Source organism: Paramormyrops kingsleyae, chromosome 1 (genome assembly GCF_048594095.1).
Source record: "Paramormyrops kingsleyae isolate MSU_618 chromosome 1, PKINGS_0.4, whole genome shotgun sequence".
NCBI lineage: Eukaryota > Metazoa > Chordata > Actinopteri > Osteoglossiformes > Mormyridae > Paramormyrops > Paramormyrops kingsleyae.
In genome coordinates, this window is record NC_132797.1 from 6,075,001 (window position 1) to 6,091,590 (window position 16,590).

A 16,590-nucleotide genomic window follows, 5' to 3' on the forward strand; every position below is an offset into this window, starting at 1 on the left:
GACAGGGTTCAGGAATATTACTGATTCACAAGCCAGCAGAGTCTCCTCTGGGCTATGCTTTCTGCTCCCAGTCCTATCCCCATGACCCCCCCCCCCCCAGCCTAATAGTAGCAGCTTAACAATGGCAAGTCAATATGTACCCCAAGTGGACAAGACAGCCACCTGCCTCCTGACCCCAGTAAAGCACCGACTCCAACGTTTAAAGTCTGACCTGATTGGACCTTCAAACAAAACAAAGGTGTTCAAACCCAAGACATGTTAATATAACCTGCATGTAGTTTCAGTTCAGGGTGGAGGCAGAACAGCTAACAGAGCACCGGGCGGACATACTGGGCTCACCCCCACCGAGGGAAGCAGGCGGAGGTACTGGGCTCACCCCCACCGAGTGAAGCAGGCGGAGGTACTGGGCTCACCCCCACCGAGGGAACCAGGCGGAGGTACTGGGCTCACCCCCACCGAGGGAACCAGGCGGAGGTACTGGGCTCACCCCCACCGAGGGAACCAGGCGGAGGTACTGGGCTCACCCCCACCGAGGGAACCAGGCGGAGGTACTGGGCTCACCCCCACCGAGGGAACCAGGCGGAGGTACTGGGCTCTCCCCCACCGAGGGAACCAGGCGGAGGTACTCGGCTCTCCCCCACCGAGGGAACCAGGCGGAGGTACTGGGCTCTCCCCCACCGAGGGAACCAGGCGGAGGTACTGGGCTCACCCCCACCGAGGGAACCAGGCGGAGGTACTCGGCTCACCCCCACCGAGGGAACCAGGCGGAGGTACTCGGCTCTCCCCCATTTATCACCCCCATAAATAAACAGTAATTCCAAACAGTGGCAGTAAAATATCAGTTATACAAGGTCTTCTGTGAGCCCCCCCCCCCCCCTCCCAAGAATGGTGGCTTCAACACAGGTGTTGGATTTAAAAAAAGGTCAGATCATAAGATGCCCAGCGCCCAAGACAGCTGTGCTGGATAAACAGCTAGATAGATTAAAAAAGTTGGAATGATTAGCATGTAGCATGGAAAGACTTCAACACGGCTAAACACCACCAATAAAAGGGTTTCCCCAGACATTCACACATGTATGTTTAGTTTTAGAAAAACTTACTGTACAGTAAGTTTTTATCGCCTGATTTGTCCATAGAGACTACTGGGACACTTCTGATGAACTTCTCATTGGCAATGTGACGGAGCGAGCCGTGACGCTTTCAGAAGCATGCAGCGCATAGGCAGCCAGCTGCCGGCAAATACCTAAGCTGACCTATCGCTTGTGAGCCGCTAAACCCATAATCTTCACTCTTAATGCCGTACTGGTTTCATAAGTCATGCATGTCATTTATCACTGTTTGCCATAACTTAACCATCAGACTAATTTGTTAGTTGAGATGCAGGGAAAGACCTACCAGCATTTGAACTTAGCAATGTTTGTGCGTTCAGCTTTGGCTAAAATACTCAATTCATATTCATTGTCATTGTTCCTTTCATCTGTTATTTATCTAGTATCAATAGCTGTAAAACACACTGGCAGTTAAAATCATTTTAATTTATTGATAAAATGTGTAATTGCAGCTCCGAACACTGTGTACTTACCACCGTTCAAACTTCCTGAACTTCCGGGTTTACGTGACGAAACTGAGGGACTGGGTAAAATAGAGGAATTTTGCGAGAGGTTGGTGGATGAAGCCATTTGGAAAGGGGTGTTTCAATTGTTACCTAAAATCTATTTTTAGGGCATTTGGGTGATCACATTTTGTTTTGTGTTATTGTTTATTTTGTACTTGTTTATTTGATTTACTATTTTGGAATAACAATGTTGTTATTTAGTTAATTGATTTTTCATTCTTAGTTTCTGTAATGATTCTTTTGGTGGGCGGGGCTACCACTTGCCTTAGGCTGTATTAGGGGAACATGCCTGGCAGACTTATGCCTGTTTGTTTTTGTTTTGCTCAGGTTTGTTTGGGGTTTTTGATTACTGTGATTACCCTGTTGTTGCCTGCATGGTTTTTCAGAAAAGAAAAATAAATCAGAAAAATAAAACTATTCATTTTTGTGGGAAACACTATCGTCTACTGTGCCACTGACTCTCCTGCCACAGGCAATATCAATGGCCTTTCCAACCACCTCAAATGGATACTTCCGTGAAATGAGCCACACGGGACAATGTATGCTAGATAATCTGCAGAACATTTCAATCCAAGAAGTCAAGCTGTAAGGAAGTAGGATCCCGAGGATGGCACCTCTCCCGTGCCAGGCGGCATCACGGTCCCAAATGGAGGAGAGACCCTGTGACAGGAACCGCCGTCTGGGTTGGGGCAGCATGGAAGCCCCAAGGCTGTGAAAGCGGCTGGGGAACACTGCACCCGCCTCAAGGCAGGTCAAAGGACAAGATAGGGAAGGAACTCAGCTTCCACTTAAGGGGAAAGTACCTGAACAGGAGGCTGACGCATCTCCAGGGTTTAACCAGAGGATGCCGGAGCTGCCGCCCCGGCGAGGGACACTGCGTGGGTTCCAGAACTTTCGCTTGGTAACTTAGCAACATATCGCTCATTTGCACTGGCCTCTGAAGACAGCTACCGGTCAGATAGGAGCGAGAAGAGGACAGAAGGGGGGGGGGTGGCGTCTGCTGACCAGTCTGCTTATAAATAACCCGTCACTGGGGCAGCATCAAGAAGCGACTTGACGATACTCGGAGACGGGGGGGGGGGGAGAGAATGAGGGAGTTAGTGAGGGTGAGGGAGGCAAATATGATGAAAGTGAGTGCGATGAGGGGGGTTTGGGGGAGGGGGGACTCTTGCCAACCCTCCAGACGATAAATAAATGGTTCTGGAAAGCGCTGACTCCTGCACTAACAGGCCGGGCGAGACACTGTAAACCTGCCCCCCCCCAGCTGACAAGGGACTGTTAGAGGAGCCCTAATGATTCACCCCCTCCCCAATGACTCCATATCCTTCAGCCGGAGTTGGCTGTCGGGGGGAGACGCCGGTGTGAAAAGGCCCCATCTCTCGCGCCCACGTGGGCTCGCCATCCCGCGCTCCCGCCGCAGGGCCCGACAGCCACCTCGCGCTTTTCCGGAGGATTCCGCGGCCAAGGCAAGCCAATCGACTGGTGCTCGGGAGGGACCGGGAGAGGGACGCCTTAAAAATCGACCTGCCAGGCGTTTAATAATCCTCATGGCAGAGATGAGGGGGGTTAGGTTCTGGCCCAATAACAAACCCAGTATCAGCCACCGACGTGTCGGGCAACAAGGCGGCGCGTGGATTACAGGCACAGGAACCATTATCTGAGCCGTGTGGCTCGAGGGGAATGATGCTTCCCAGAGAATAAAATAATACAGGAAAAAAAATAAAAATCAAAGCGGTGCTACACGCTCCATTTGGCTTGTGTTAATGGAGGTCCATACAGGGACTCGCTCAAGCCACAGTGCGACACCAATAACCTCTGGCTGTTTCCGCGGTTACTGTTTATCACAGCGGCAAGGGGGAGGCATTCAGAGGCAATCGGGCCGGACTAATCCGGAACATAACGACTTCACGATGCACGCTGGCGGCGGCCGAGTGCCCGGGCCGGGCCAGCAAGTAAGAAGAGCCATACAGCACAGAAAAAAAAATCAAAAGAGAGGAAGAGAAGTGGAAGCAGCCTATCAGGACATCAGGGCTTATGGTGGGCGGGGCTAACGGATCACACGGCTAATTAAAACGGCCCAATCACAAGCCAGCCCAGCGAGGCATGTCCCACATGTCCTGCACCCGCTCAACGGACGCTGGAGTGGAGAACAGAACAAGCTGTCACTTTCCGGAACAAACCGGAAGAGTATCGCCAGCCGGCTGCTCTCTGCAGGACGGAACGATGCACATTACACCCACAGAGAAATCGACCTGGCTGCTGTGCATTTCAGAAAATGCTAGTCGTGACAATGCTGAACTTAATTTACTTAAATCGCAAGTAAATTATATATTAACTCACCACCCGGGTTAAGTGTGCCCTCCTTTTCGTTCCTACAAAGTTGGTAGCCTTCACTGAGAACGGTCAACAACCAAACTCAACTACCAGATACAAATGCAAAGAAAGATCCTTTCAGTCACGGAACCAGGGCTTCCGTGCTCGCGGTCCCATTACGCGGCATGCATTTTAAATCAAGAATGAATAATTTATTTACTCAGTAATTCATACACTCTGAACAATTAAGTAACCATTAATAAAGTAACTGCACGATGTATTTCCATACTGCGTCCCCCCCCCACCCCCGGAATAAACATTTCGACTGCAGAAAAACACACTGCAGAACCTTATGCTGCACTTAGAAACGTCAATAAATGTCAGCCTGTGGTGATTAAGGAGCGCGAGAGGCCACAGCCTGAGAGCACTCTCATGGGGCCAGCGGTCAGGAGATGCTGCTCCCAACATTCACAACAGCGTGGAGACGTGTCCGCACTCACAGAGAGGGGTCTCCGCCAGCCATACCCACGTATCCTTACAGAATTACCGGAAATCGTTTTACATAAAGGTCACTTGTAGCACATAATCTATCATAACCGGGGTGTCGAATGGAGACCGTCCAAAATGATTCATCGCCCAGGCGACGGAACTGCACTGGAGCAACATCTCCAGGGACCATCCATCCAAAACTAACTGGTTCCGATTTGACGACACGCTTTTCCGGCACGTCTCCGGATTATAGATGGCGGGGGAGTTTGGAAGGCTGATCTTCCACCTGGAAGCAAAGGATGGAAACTGAATAAAGACCATCCCTGCTTCCCTCAGAAGGGCTAGACCACCAATGGATGGTCATGTGACCAAAGAGGCTCAAAAAAAGCGCAGCTGGGAGAAAAAAAATCCCGCCTGTCCTGGGAAAGCTGACTGCACTTACCGCCGTTTAGAGGTGGGCTCCCCCGGCACAGCCCCCACCCCGCAAATACACTGCTCTGTTACCCACTCTGCGTATTTGTTGATAGTCATTGATATTCCGAGGCTGCGCCTGCATTTGGGAAGTAAGGGACCGTCCATAAAGGCCGTATTATACGGCGCCGGCTCTCCAGAGGGGCGGCCACTGAAAAAGCGAACTGCAGGCTTTGCCCCTTTGTCCTTTGGACGCGCACACTCACAAGCACAGCAGAGACACCCCCTGGCTGACTAAGCTACACCGACAGTCACATTTAGGCTTGAGGAAGAGAGAGAGGAAGAAAAAAAAAAAAAAAACGGTTATTTTGTGCCGCCCCTCGGAAAGCTTACATTTTGCAGAAAACAGTACTAGTCTGCAGAAAGGCTGGAGGCAGGAAGGCTTTCAAACAGCACCCCCCAATCCCCCACCCGCCAGGCCACACACATTACCTGCAGTGAAATCGCCCCCACGTGCTACAACAGATCCCTCTCCACCAGACACGGGGGGGGAAGAACAGCTCTGAGGTTCCGACGGGAACTGGGACACGAGCCACACCCCCTACGTGATCTGGCTGCTCCTTTACATCCGCCGCTGCGATACATCAGCTCACTGCGACGCTGCGGCCATCCCAGGCTCGCAAGGAAATGCTCCTCTGACCTTTACGCCGGGGAGAGCTCTTTGCGGAGACCAGGATGAAGTTGGAGACAGAAAAGCCACTTAATAAAGGGATGCAGCCGTTTCAGAGAAAAGGGCAAAATCCTGACCAGAAAACTGACATGCATGACACCAACAAGCCATATACAGAACGGCAGAGTTCATATTTTTCATACATATATCTGAATTCAAAGGATTTGAAACAATGACACTAAGTAAATGAAATTATGCGAAGGTTTCTGCCTTAATACTATAAATCATGCAGACTGCCAGTGAGCAATTCCTATATACGGCCTGCCAGTGAGTTGCATCTCCAAACTGCCAGTGAGTCAACCGGTTGGGCCTTCTCTTCAGAGTTTAAAAATACCTACAGTTCTTTGCAGAACGACCGCTGCGCAAACAGACCAAAGCTAGCCTGCACTAGCCTCAACGCCTGCGGGAAGGTGTACGGAAGGTAAACAAAAGTATGACTTGCTTACAACCACGCAGCTACACCTACCCGCTTTCAGCAGTCACCTGCCTAAACTAACGGGCAGAGAACCACCAGTAGAACGTTTTCACCACAAGTAGCAAATCTGGGAACCACGGAACCATCGAGATTCAACTTATAGTCAGACTCGCTAGGACAGGCTGACGTTTTAGCCACTGTTAGCGAAGCCAAAAAGAATCCTCCAACAGAGCCCTTAATTTAGGAAGCTGAGAAGCCTCATTGTCCGGAAGGGTGTCCATGGCTGAGCCGTGATGAAGACAGGGAGGAAGTGCAAGCAGAGCATGGTGGTGGGCGGCCAGATGAGCCAACACTAGCTTAGGGATGCCAGGTCCGACTCTTCATTCGCGTTTCATGAAGGCTTCAGCTTGGTGTCTGCATGCTGGCCAGCGGACCACCACGCTAGGAATATTCCACACCAATATTAACGGCAATACGAAAGATTAAAAGAGACCAGCCTAATAAATGAGATTTGTTTTTCGTACGTCCATCATCACTGGCCATCTGGACCGGAATTGACTGGCTAAAAATGCTCAAAACCACTGGTGAGTCTCAATCTGAAATACAGGAATAGTCCGGTATAACAGGACTATATAAAAAGTTTAGCGATCCATCTTGATACGCTGCATAAAAAACTGAACAAGACGAAGAACACAATTACAGCAGGCATTCAGTGGAGCCCCACGCACGGCCAGTGAGAATCCAGCTCCCTGTATGAACCAGCATTTAATCTGCCCTGCTTACCCACCCCCCACCCCCCCCAACTCCAAAGAGGTTTGAGCCAATTCCATTTTCTCCACTAGTCCCCCATCTCTGGTGCTGGGCCCCGTTCTCCGAGTACCACCTCCAAACTACCCTCCCCAATTGCCGGCCGACAATCGGATCGGAATCCATCGCGGTGGCGGCATGCCGGCGAGTTCTGGCTCATGTGACAGGAGTAGGGAGAGCGGGAGGTGCTGAATTTGCTGTCGGGGGGGGGGGGGGGGGGGGGGGAACTTGCAGGCACACACAGCCCACGGAGCAGCAGTCGGTACCGCAGGGGAACCAGTCCCCAGGCAGATCTCCGACTACAGGAAACGCTGGCGCTGGGGCGAGGGGGAGTCCACCCCCGCCGCCCAATTAAAAGAACCTCACACACGTTTCTACCTGCAGCATTACCTACCACTGCTACCCAGGGGGGGGGGAGTGAGTTCCACCCCATCACGTTTGCACCATAGGAAGCTCAGGTGGGACCTGCAGCTTCAGTCATTCCTTGGAAAAGGCACCTGACGTTACCATGAGGTAGAACCGCAGGGAGAGTGGAACCTTCTAGTAAGTGGGTGTATTAATTCAACATTCAGGACTAAAATCGGGGGGGGGGGGGGGGGACCTATGTGGTGCCGCAACGCGCATCACAGTCATCAGGACCGGCTCTAGCTAGAGGCGGAATAGGCAGCGGTCTAGGTCCCCCAAATTAGCTACGTTGTGGAGGAAGTGAAATAATCAGATTTCTAGGCAGGGGGGCTCCCAAGTAAGGTCCCTGAAAAGGTGGCGTCAATCATGACCGTCATCTCACACCTCCAGCAATGGGGGTTTGAGTCCCCCTTCCCCAGCTCTGCACAAGGAGTCTGCATGTTCTCCCTGTGTTTCTTGTGTTTTTTTCCCCTCGCAGTCCAGAGACGCGCAGTTAGGTGAAGGGGGGGGTCCATAAGCCATAGTAGGGTGTGAGCATGTGTCCTGTGATGGACAGGCATCTCATCCAGGTCGGACCCCAGTCCTGTGGCACCGAGAACGGCTCCAGGAAACTCCCCATGGCCGCCACGGAAAACAGTACGGACGACTACTGTCTGAACGCTCAGAGACAGAACAAAAGTCAACAAAAAAAAAAAAGCTCAAAACAAAAAGTAGCTGATAGCAATAAATTATCTTCAAAAACCCAAAATCATTCATTCGATTGTTGCTTTGAAAGCAATGACGGAAATCAATTTGATGGCTGCTCTGATTTTCAAGGGCTTGAACCGCAGCCTGCACTCATTTGAAGTCATCCTGAAGCTTGCTGACCATGACGCAGGCTCCGATAAAAAAAAAAAGGGGGGGGGGGGGCGAATTGGGGAGGGGGACTCCCATTCTCAAGCAGGGAAATGGCCGCCCAAATGACCAAGTTCTCACGGGGTCCTTCTATGACAAACTACTCTGAGGCCTGAGGGGGGGGCTGAGGACGAGCAAATGCTTAGTGATCTCTTACACATGCAGGGACGATATATCAAACCCAAACAGTCGGTGAATCAGGTGAAAGGGGACCGGCTTGTTTAGTAAACAGCCTGGAAGAAATGCATTCTGGGAAATGTTACTCTTAGATGTGGGCTTACCGCGATCCATACGGCGACTCCTAAGAGCAGAATCCATGGGCTTCTCTATTGACAGATTTTAGCTTCCATTTAGCGGCACCCCTGGCTGAACCTGAGGCGGCGACAGGAGCCGGGCCCCCAGATGACAGCGTGACGAACAGCCAGCAAACCCATTAACATTTTCTAAAGGATGGAGGAGCTGCCCCTTCCAAATAAGTCTGGTTAATTCCAGGGATCCTACCTGCATCTGAAAGACCCTTTAATCAGGGGGGGGGGGATTTAATTAAAAATAACGGGCACGGCACAGGACAGAATGAGACATTCCTTTGAGGGAGTATGGGACCATAACCTTGACGATCGGGAATTCGGAACATCGTGGGAAGCGGGAATTGCCAGCGATAGTGGGGCAAGGTTGACGACAGCACTTCATATAAATGAGGAATTATAATTCGTCCTTCAGCGAACCGGTCCCATACCAGCTACCCCCCCCCAAGCACTCCGAGCCCCAGCAATCAGTGATGTTCAATTCTCTTTTAATTAACAGCCACGTGCAAGATGTCAAAGGCACAGCAAAGACCCCTTATATGGACGGAAAGCAGAGAGCCGTCTGAAGAAGCCCGCATTCAGTGGAAGGGTCCATCGATTGGTCAAACGTGAGCCGCGGGTCGGCAGTCACGGGGGGGGGGGGGGGGGCCTTACCTCCCTCTGGAGCACCAGCTCTTTGGTGAGCATCATGGCCTCGTCACTGTAAGGCTCAGCTTCCTGCTGTCCCCCGGGAATGTTTCGAGACCCTCGTGGACACTCGATTCCTGGAAACGCAAGCCATATGTTACAAGGGGGTCAACCACAGATCGGCGACATCCAAGCCCGTCGACAGAAGACTCACACTTAGATCGAAAACCGCACCCTTAGTTTAATGACAATGCATGTAGGCACATTAAACCGTGATACTGACTTTGGGAAAATGACGAAAGTAGCGAAAGCTTCAGACTGACGCGTGCCAAAGCTTTGCGTTGTGCAAACGACTCACGTGTGCTTAAAAGGACACTTAGCACCTCACCGCGTGTTGGGCTTGAATGACGCTCATTCAGAACCTGCCGGGTTTCATTATGAGAATTGGCAGTTCGAGCAAATTACTCTCAAGCTGGGCCTCATGAGGCCCCAGTGCTGAATGATGTTTTAACTTTTAATGTCGTTTAGCATTTATTAGCACATATAAAAGGCCAGTGGTAGAGACTATGCTTCCGTGGTGATGTAAACAAGCGCTGGATCTGTATGAGATAGGCTTTTCTCACACAGAGTTTTAGCACAACTGGCCAAATGGCGAGAGACATTAGCCACACTGCTAGCTAAATTAGCCATATTTAGCTCCGACATGGTAACAGCAGGCATTAAAGCATGTGCCTTATCATAAAAATGCCAGGCTCTTTTTCCTAAAGCACAGTGGGGGAGGGGGATAAAAGCAGAATGTCCCTTTTCCAAGCACCAATGAGATGCATGCCAGACGGGTGGGAACAGCAATCCGGCCAGCCCCGTCAGCGCCCGGACGCGTATCTCAGAATGTGTCCACCTCATGCCTGCCGAACCAACGCTGAGCACAGCAACGGCCACCAGGCATTAATCATATCGCGTACCATATTATTAACTCTGGTTCTGGGGAGGCTATTCTATCCTCCCACCGATGCAGTATCCCAGAAACCCACCCGGCGGCGGACGGATGCGGAGCCGGAACGATCTAGCATGATCCGTGTGATTCAGCGTCACGCTAACGCCGGCATCAGCGGCACGCCTCCCCTCTTCCTGGAGCGGCATTAGCCGAACGCTAAGCGACACAAGGTCCCCCATTGTTGGGCTGACGCTCATCCTTTGTCCCCTTAAGCCGCGTTATATTATCCATGAGAGTCTTACATGGAGCAATAATTAACTGGAGGAACTGCCCCCCCAGAGGAAGAGCTGATGCCAGGAAAGACCCCAACAGCAGGGCTGGTGTTTAAATACGCCCAGGAGACTCAAGGGACAATGTTCGCTTCCCTTAAACATTTTCTTCTTACATCAAACATTCCGGCTCTTTAAATGTGCGGTAACTTCAGGAACAGAAGAATTGACGCTTCTTATGTGGAGGCAGCATGTTTTTTCCCCGGAATGAAAGGAGCAAAGGAAAGCAGGCCGGTCCAGAGGACTAACAGATACGTGCATGTTCAATCCCACGTGCCAGATGGCACTGGCGGCACCTTCCGGAACTCGCATCTGACAGGGGGAGCACGTGTCTGGGTGCCAAAGTCAAAGGTGGCCCGTTTGGAGTCGCCCGCTTCCCCCCCCCGGCTTACTGGGCCAACAGACACGCCGCAAACCCCGAGCCTGCAAACCTCCACCGGCACCATGCGCTGCTGGGAGGCAATAAAACAACTCAATTACCTCTTAATAGTTTGTAAATGCATTACCAGACCACAAATTAGCATTTAAATTGCAGAACACATCCGGCCTGCTTCTGCGATAAGGATTTCTCCCGTCTAACCCCCCCCACACACACACACACACACACACACACACACACACACACACACACACACACACACACACACACACACACACACACACACACACACACACACACACACACACACACACACACACTGCAGGGCCAGCAGTGAAGGGTGGGAATAGATGGGAGATACCGGGAAAGAGCAGGAATTTCAGCAAAGACGGAAAAAACTGGGGGGCGGCTACCAACGGCTGCCCCTAAAAAAAAATTGTGTTTATGGCAAGTCACACATGGAGCAGAGCAGGCAATAAATAGGATGAGGGACCGGCAGCAATTGGGATGAGAAGTAAAAATGGTGGTCAATGGTGTGTAGAGCAGTGAGAGCACTTGGACAACCAGCCAAGGTTCTGGACAAATGTGCAGAGGGCAGAGTGACCCAGGGCCCAATACCCTTCCTCATTCATTACACCGACAATAAAGTACAATAAAGGCTCAGGCAGGTATGCAGGGTCAGTGTGTTTATGGCACACTTCATCAGGACCATCCTCGAGCATGGCACCTCCCAGATGGGCTGGAGGCGGCCACTGGGCGACTTTAATTGGCCGTGTGGCACCGGGAGTCATTCGTTTTTCTCTCCGCCAGAAGCCGGGCCAGGCGACATCCACTAAAAGCTTGCCAAATTCGTTTGCGTGCCCTCCCATTCACCCAGCACCCAAAACTTCAAACTCGGGGAGCAGAACCATTAATTCACTTGGGCTCATCGGGGTGAGGGCCGTGGGGCTCGCTAGACGTGCGAGAGAACTGGACTCATTACTCAAACACGCAACTGGCCACCTCGAGCCGTGGTCAGAGCCACATGGGCATCCCTTGTACCGATTTCCTCAGGTTCTCATAGAATGGAGTTTTGGGGGTGGGGAAATCACTTCACACCCAACAGACAGGCCACACCCCCCACCCCAAGCCCAGATTTGAGGAGCTCTGTCACCTCAGAATAAAGATGGATGAAAATGGAATCCATCCTGCAGGGTTTAGAGCAGGAAGCTAATGCTGTCCCAAGACAAACTGGCGTTTACAGCATGATACTCACCTATTGCTAGTGGACGGCCTTCAGCGCAAGTCTCATCCACCTCCAGAAAGTCCTCGCCCCAAAAACAACCCTAAAGTATCAGCTCACCACCACAGTGATCAACCAGATTCAACCGGTTCCTGCTAATTTACTGCGCCGCCTCACATCTCATCCAAAATCTGAGCACAGCTCAACATCGATTCAATGATCTGGTGTTGGGGGATAGGGGCGGGGGGGACATTTTAATCTGATTTGTGCAAATCATGCAGATAAAATACTACTGGTGTTGGCAGCAACCTGCCACCCCCATGCGCACTGAAATAAACGTGCAACAAATCACTTGGACGAACACGCAGTGGGCAGGACGCAGCGGGACGCTGCACACACATGTCTACAGGACTGCGGCAAGTGAGGCGTCAGCCCCTAACTGCCACACGCTCGCCAGTGAAACCGGGCCAGAACCGCTGACTAGGGGACACAGCAAGGAGAGGGACTGGCAGATGATGGCTGCATCGCCAGGGGGTTCTGCAAAGAGGGTCAGCAACTTGTCAATATGTAGTCCTGCCCATGGACTAAAAAAAAAAAAACTACAAATCCCATGAGCATCTGGCATAGGCCGTGTCCTGACTTCTAAAAAAAAAAAAAAAAAGAAAGTAGAAAAAAAAGGACAGCATTGGCAGAAAATACACTCAAAATTAGACTAAAGTATTTCAGAGACACAGGACACCAATACTGCATAACAACTCACAATGTGCAATGTGACCGCAGACCCAGCTAATCAATAAGTCCCATCAGGTACTCTGAGAAGCTGCCCCCCCCCCATCTCAAATCTTTAGCTTGTCAGCCTGCTATCGCCCCGGCGACGGCTGGCACATCAACCGTGAGACAGCTTCACACCCTCGGCCAGATGGTCAGGATGGGAGGAACCGCGAGGTGACAAACGGCCCCATTCCGAAGGAGCAGATACGGATTCGCAGGAGTCGTGGGAGGCTGAGAGAGAGAGAGATACTATACCTCTGAAATGCTTAACTCCGCTGGGCGGGGGTTGTCATGGAGATAATTTGCGACGGACAGATTCGTACCCAGCCGCAAGCATCCGCAATTTCATAAACGTGTATTGCGAAGACCCCTGTGCCACGGCTAGGCGGACGCTAATAGCGAGCGATCCATCCATGGCCGCCAGGAAATCCGCCAACAGGTGGACATTTCAGCTGGGCGACGGGTTGTTTACGCACAGCTGGGCCCCTTTTCTACAGGATTCCTGCGGGCCGTAATGAACGAAAGTCCTTAATCAAATTCACCCGTCACATCAGTTTCCAAGCAACCTGCTTTCTAAGCAGGACTGCGGTTCCGTGGCGGGTCACGGATTTGGCAGGACGGGTGCAGACGCATCGAATGCTGCATCCCGCAGAGTGACAGCGCAGAGGGGAAGTCTTTACCTCAGCTGGTCACTTCAAGTGGGGGTGGGGGACTTGCAGACAAAAAAAATGCTAATAACCATAATTAATCAGATACGTGACCTAAGCCAGTCAATATACAGCAGATATAATTTAAATACGTTTCTATACTGAAGGATAAGAAAGGCGAAACTCTCAGTATTGATGACTTCAGCCTGCTGCAAATCTGACTTTATCTAGTTCTGAGGCATCAGCTTTGATACCACGTGCTGTTATCGCATGAAATAAATCTTCTGGGGGAGGATGGAGCCGTTATCAGAGAAGACAAGGTGCCCTCATGCTGCTGCCCCCTGCTGACGACGCTTGCCGGAAATGAAAAGGACGGTCACCTGGGGCGGGGGGGGGGTGGGGGGGTATTCGAGGCATGCGGTGAGGAGCCCAGCACATGGGGGCCCGAGGCGCTCTCGCCTCTGATGCCCGTTTCGGTTAACACTCACCTGGTGCTCCTTTCCTTTCAAGCTCGCCTGCCCTGAGGCCCCGCCGTCTGCCGGTTCCGGATCGGGGAACCGCCAACGAGACACGTGACCGGCAAGAACAAGAAGCGCAGCCACAGCGACGGTTGAGAGAGAGAGAGAGAAAGAGAGAGAGAGAGAGACAGACCTGATGCGGCCAATATTGGCCAACTGAAAATACCCCTGGGGGAGGGAACGGAGAGATACAGAAATATCGATGTGGGGCCAGACTGATTTTAAGCAAAGGGAAGAATTAAGCAACGCAGTCGTAGATGGTAAACGGCAACATGATAGATATGCTTCTCACTTTGACGTTGGGGACATAATGTCAACACAGGCCGACCCCTGTGAGGACGAGCCCTGTTCCCTGTATGCATACTGCAGTCTGCCCATACACAGACCGACCCCTGTTCCCTGCATGCATACTGCAGTCTGCCCATACACAGACCGACCCCTGTTCCCTGCATGCATACTGCAGTCTGCCCATACACAGACCGACCCCTGTTCCCTGTATGCATACTGCAGTCTGCCCATACACAGACCGACCACTGAGGATGACCTGTTCCCTGCATGCATACTGCAGTCTGCCCATACACAGACCGACCCCTGTGAGGACGACCCCTGTTCTGTGTATCCATACTGTAGTCTGCCCATATACAGCCGATCCCTGTGAGGACGAGCCCTGTTCCCTGTATGCATACTGCAGTCTGCCCATACACAGACCGACCCGTTCCCTGTATGCATACTGCAGTCTGCCCATACACAGACCGACCCCTGTTCCCTGTATGCATACTGCAGTCTGCCCATACACAGACCGACCCCTGTTCCCTGTATGCATACTGCAGTCTGCCCATACACAGACCGACCCCTGTTCCCTGTATGCATACTGCAGTCTGCCCATACACAGACCGACCCCTGTTCCCTGTATGCATACTGCAGTCTGCCCATACACAGACCGACCCCTGTTCCCTGCATGCATACTGCAGTCTGCCCATACAGACTGACCCGTTCCCTGTATGCATACTGCAGTCTGCCCATATACAGCCAACCCCAGTGAGGACGACCCCTGTTCCCTGCATGCATACTGCAGTCTGCTCATACACAGACCGACCCCTGTTCCCTGCATGCATACTGCAGTCTGCCCATACACAGACTGACTGGTTCTAATGTAAAACATATTACATTAGAACCAGTTTAAAGTAAAACATTCATTTCAAAAAGTAATAAATTGAAACCCACATTACAGTTCTAAAAGCTGTTCGGAGTTAAAAAGTTCACTGGCAAGCAGTCTTATTGGGTGCTTTTTAATTAGCAACACCTTTGCAATAACATAAAACGGCAAACATTTGTGCTTAGTGTCCCTTTGGGAGCCAGTGACTACAATTGCAATTTAATAGCAAAATGGCAAGAAGAGAACTGAATGAGTCAATCCCAGAAAAATGTATCACACTTAATAAAAAGAAAATGTCTGTGTGAAAGATAAATGCAGATATGTTACACATTTCCTGTCAATAGACTTGTTACGAAACCAATACATTTGTAGCATTTTTACAGAATTAAGCAAGTGCCTCAAGACTGAGCACTGTACACAGACCGACTTTAATTTATAAATTAGGCACAATGACAGATTAATAATAATAGTAAAATAGACCGATATTAATATACTGCAATAAGACTTATGTGCATGTGGTCTGCAATGGGCGGGTAACGTGTACGACCACGATATGGGGAGTAAAAGGGATGTTTCACATCCCAGGCAGGATGGTGCGAGACCCACTGCGAATGGACATGGTGGGGGTTTAATCTCCATTTACCCTGAGGAAATGGCTCAGGCAGCTGAGGATACAGTCACCTGGGGGGTGCGAATTAGCACACCGGCTGTGCTGGGGAAACACGAGAAACGATGGCCGACCCAGACAGCCTCCATAAAACACAGCTCTTGCGCTCCTGTCATATACGGCAGCCATCGGCCGCAGTAAGTGCCACGTTTTTGGAGGGAAACCGACCACAGAAAGGCTGAGTGCCCTGGAAGCCCCAAAGGATCATCCTGCAGGCTGCTTACAGAGGGCTGGATGCAAACACAGATTCAACAACCGTAACGGGACAGGAAACTCACAAGCTTTAAGGGACTCGCCCCATAAAACCTCCCATGATCGCTGAGCTGCATCCCGTACAGTGCCCCCCTCCCCGTATCGCACGCATCCAGACTGTTGACGAAATCCATCTGAAGAGTGGTTCAGACTCGGTTTCTCGAGACCTGACCAGCGAATGTTCTGGGCTTTTCCAAGCGGCCATTTGATGTGGTTCTATCAGAGCCCGGAAGCCGCTGGGACCTGATGCGAGCTCAGCGCTGCTATATAAAGCGTACTCAGACTCACTCTGCCGGGCTCTGCTCTTCTAACTCATGTTTTACAGCACAAACTCCACACAAAGGCTGCGTTTTATTACATAAGCGGGCTTCTCTGTCTTTCCCCCAACCCCCCATCAAAAACAAGGGCAAGGGGGGGAACCTCCTTCCACATAACTGTTTGAAAACCTCGTAGCAGGAATGAGTCACAGCTGCAGTCTTAATTCATCTGAAGATGGAGGGGGGCACAAAACCAGAATTCATGTTTGAATAAGACCCTCAAACAGACACTCGACAGCAGTCCATTAAAAATACATAACTGGTAAATACCAATTTTAAATGATTTTTAGAAAGCCTACGAATGCGGTTATGCGGCATTACATCACCAGACTCATTCATACTTGATAACTGGGTCATGGGGGGAGGGGGGGTTGCGATAACATTCCT

General features: G+C 51.1%; 1 protein-coding gene across 1 annotated transcript in view; it reads right to left on the bottom strand.

Annotated features, from left to right (window-relative positions):
• snd1 (staphylococcal nuclease and tudor domain containing 1) overlaps window positions 1-16,590 on the bottom strand; it is a 137,265-nt gene that overhangs the window by 77,627 nt on the left and 43,048 nt on the right. The window contains exon 16 of the mRNA XM_023791412.2: window positions 9,039-9,148. Within this exon, the coding sequence (XP_023647180.2) occupies window positions 9,039-9,148 (110 nt within the window). The remainder of the gene's footprint in view (window positions 1-9,038; window positions 9,149-16,590) is intronic.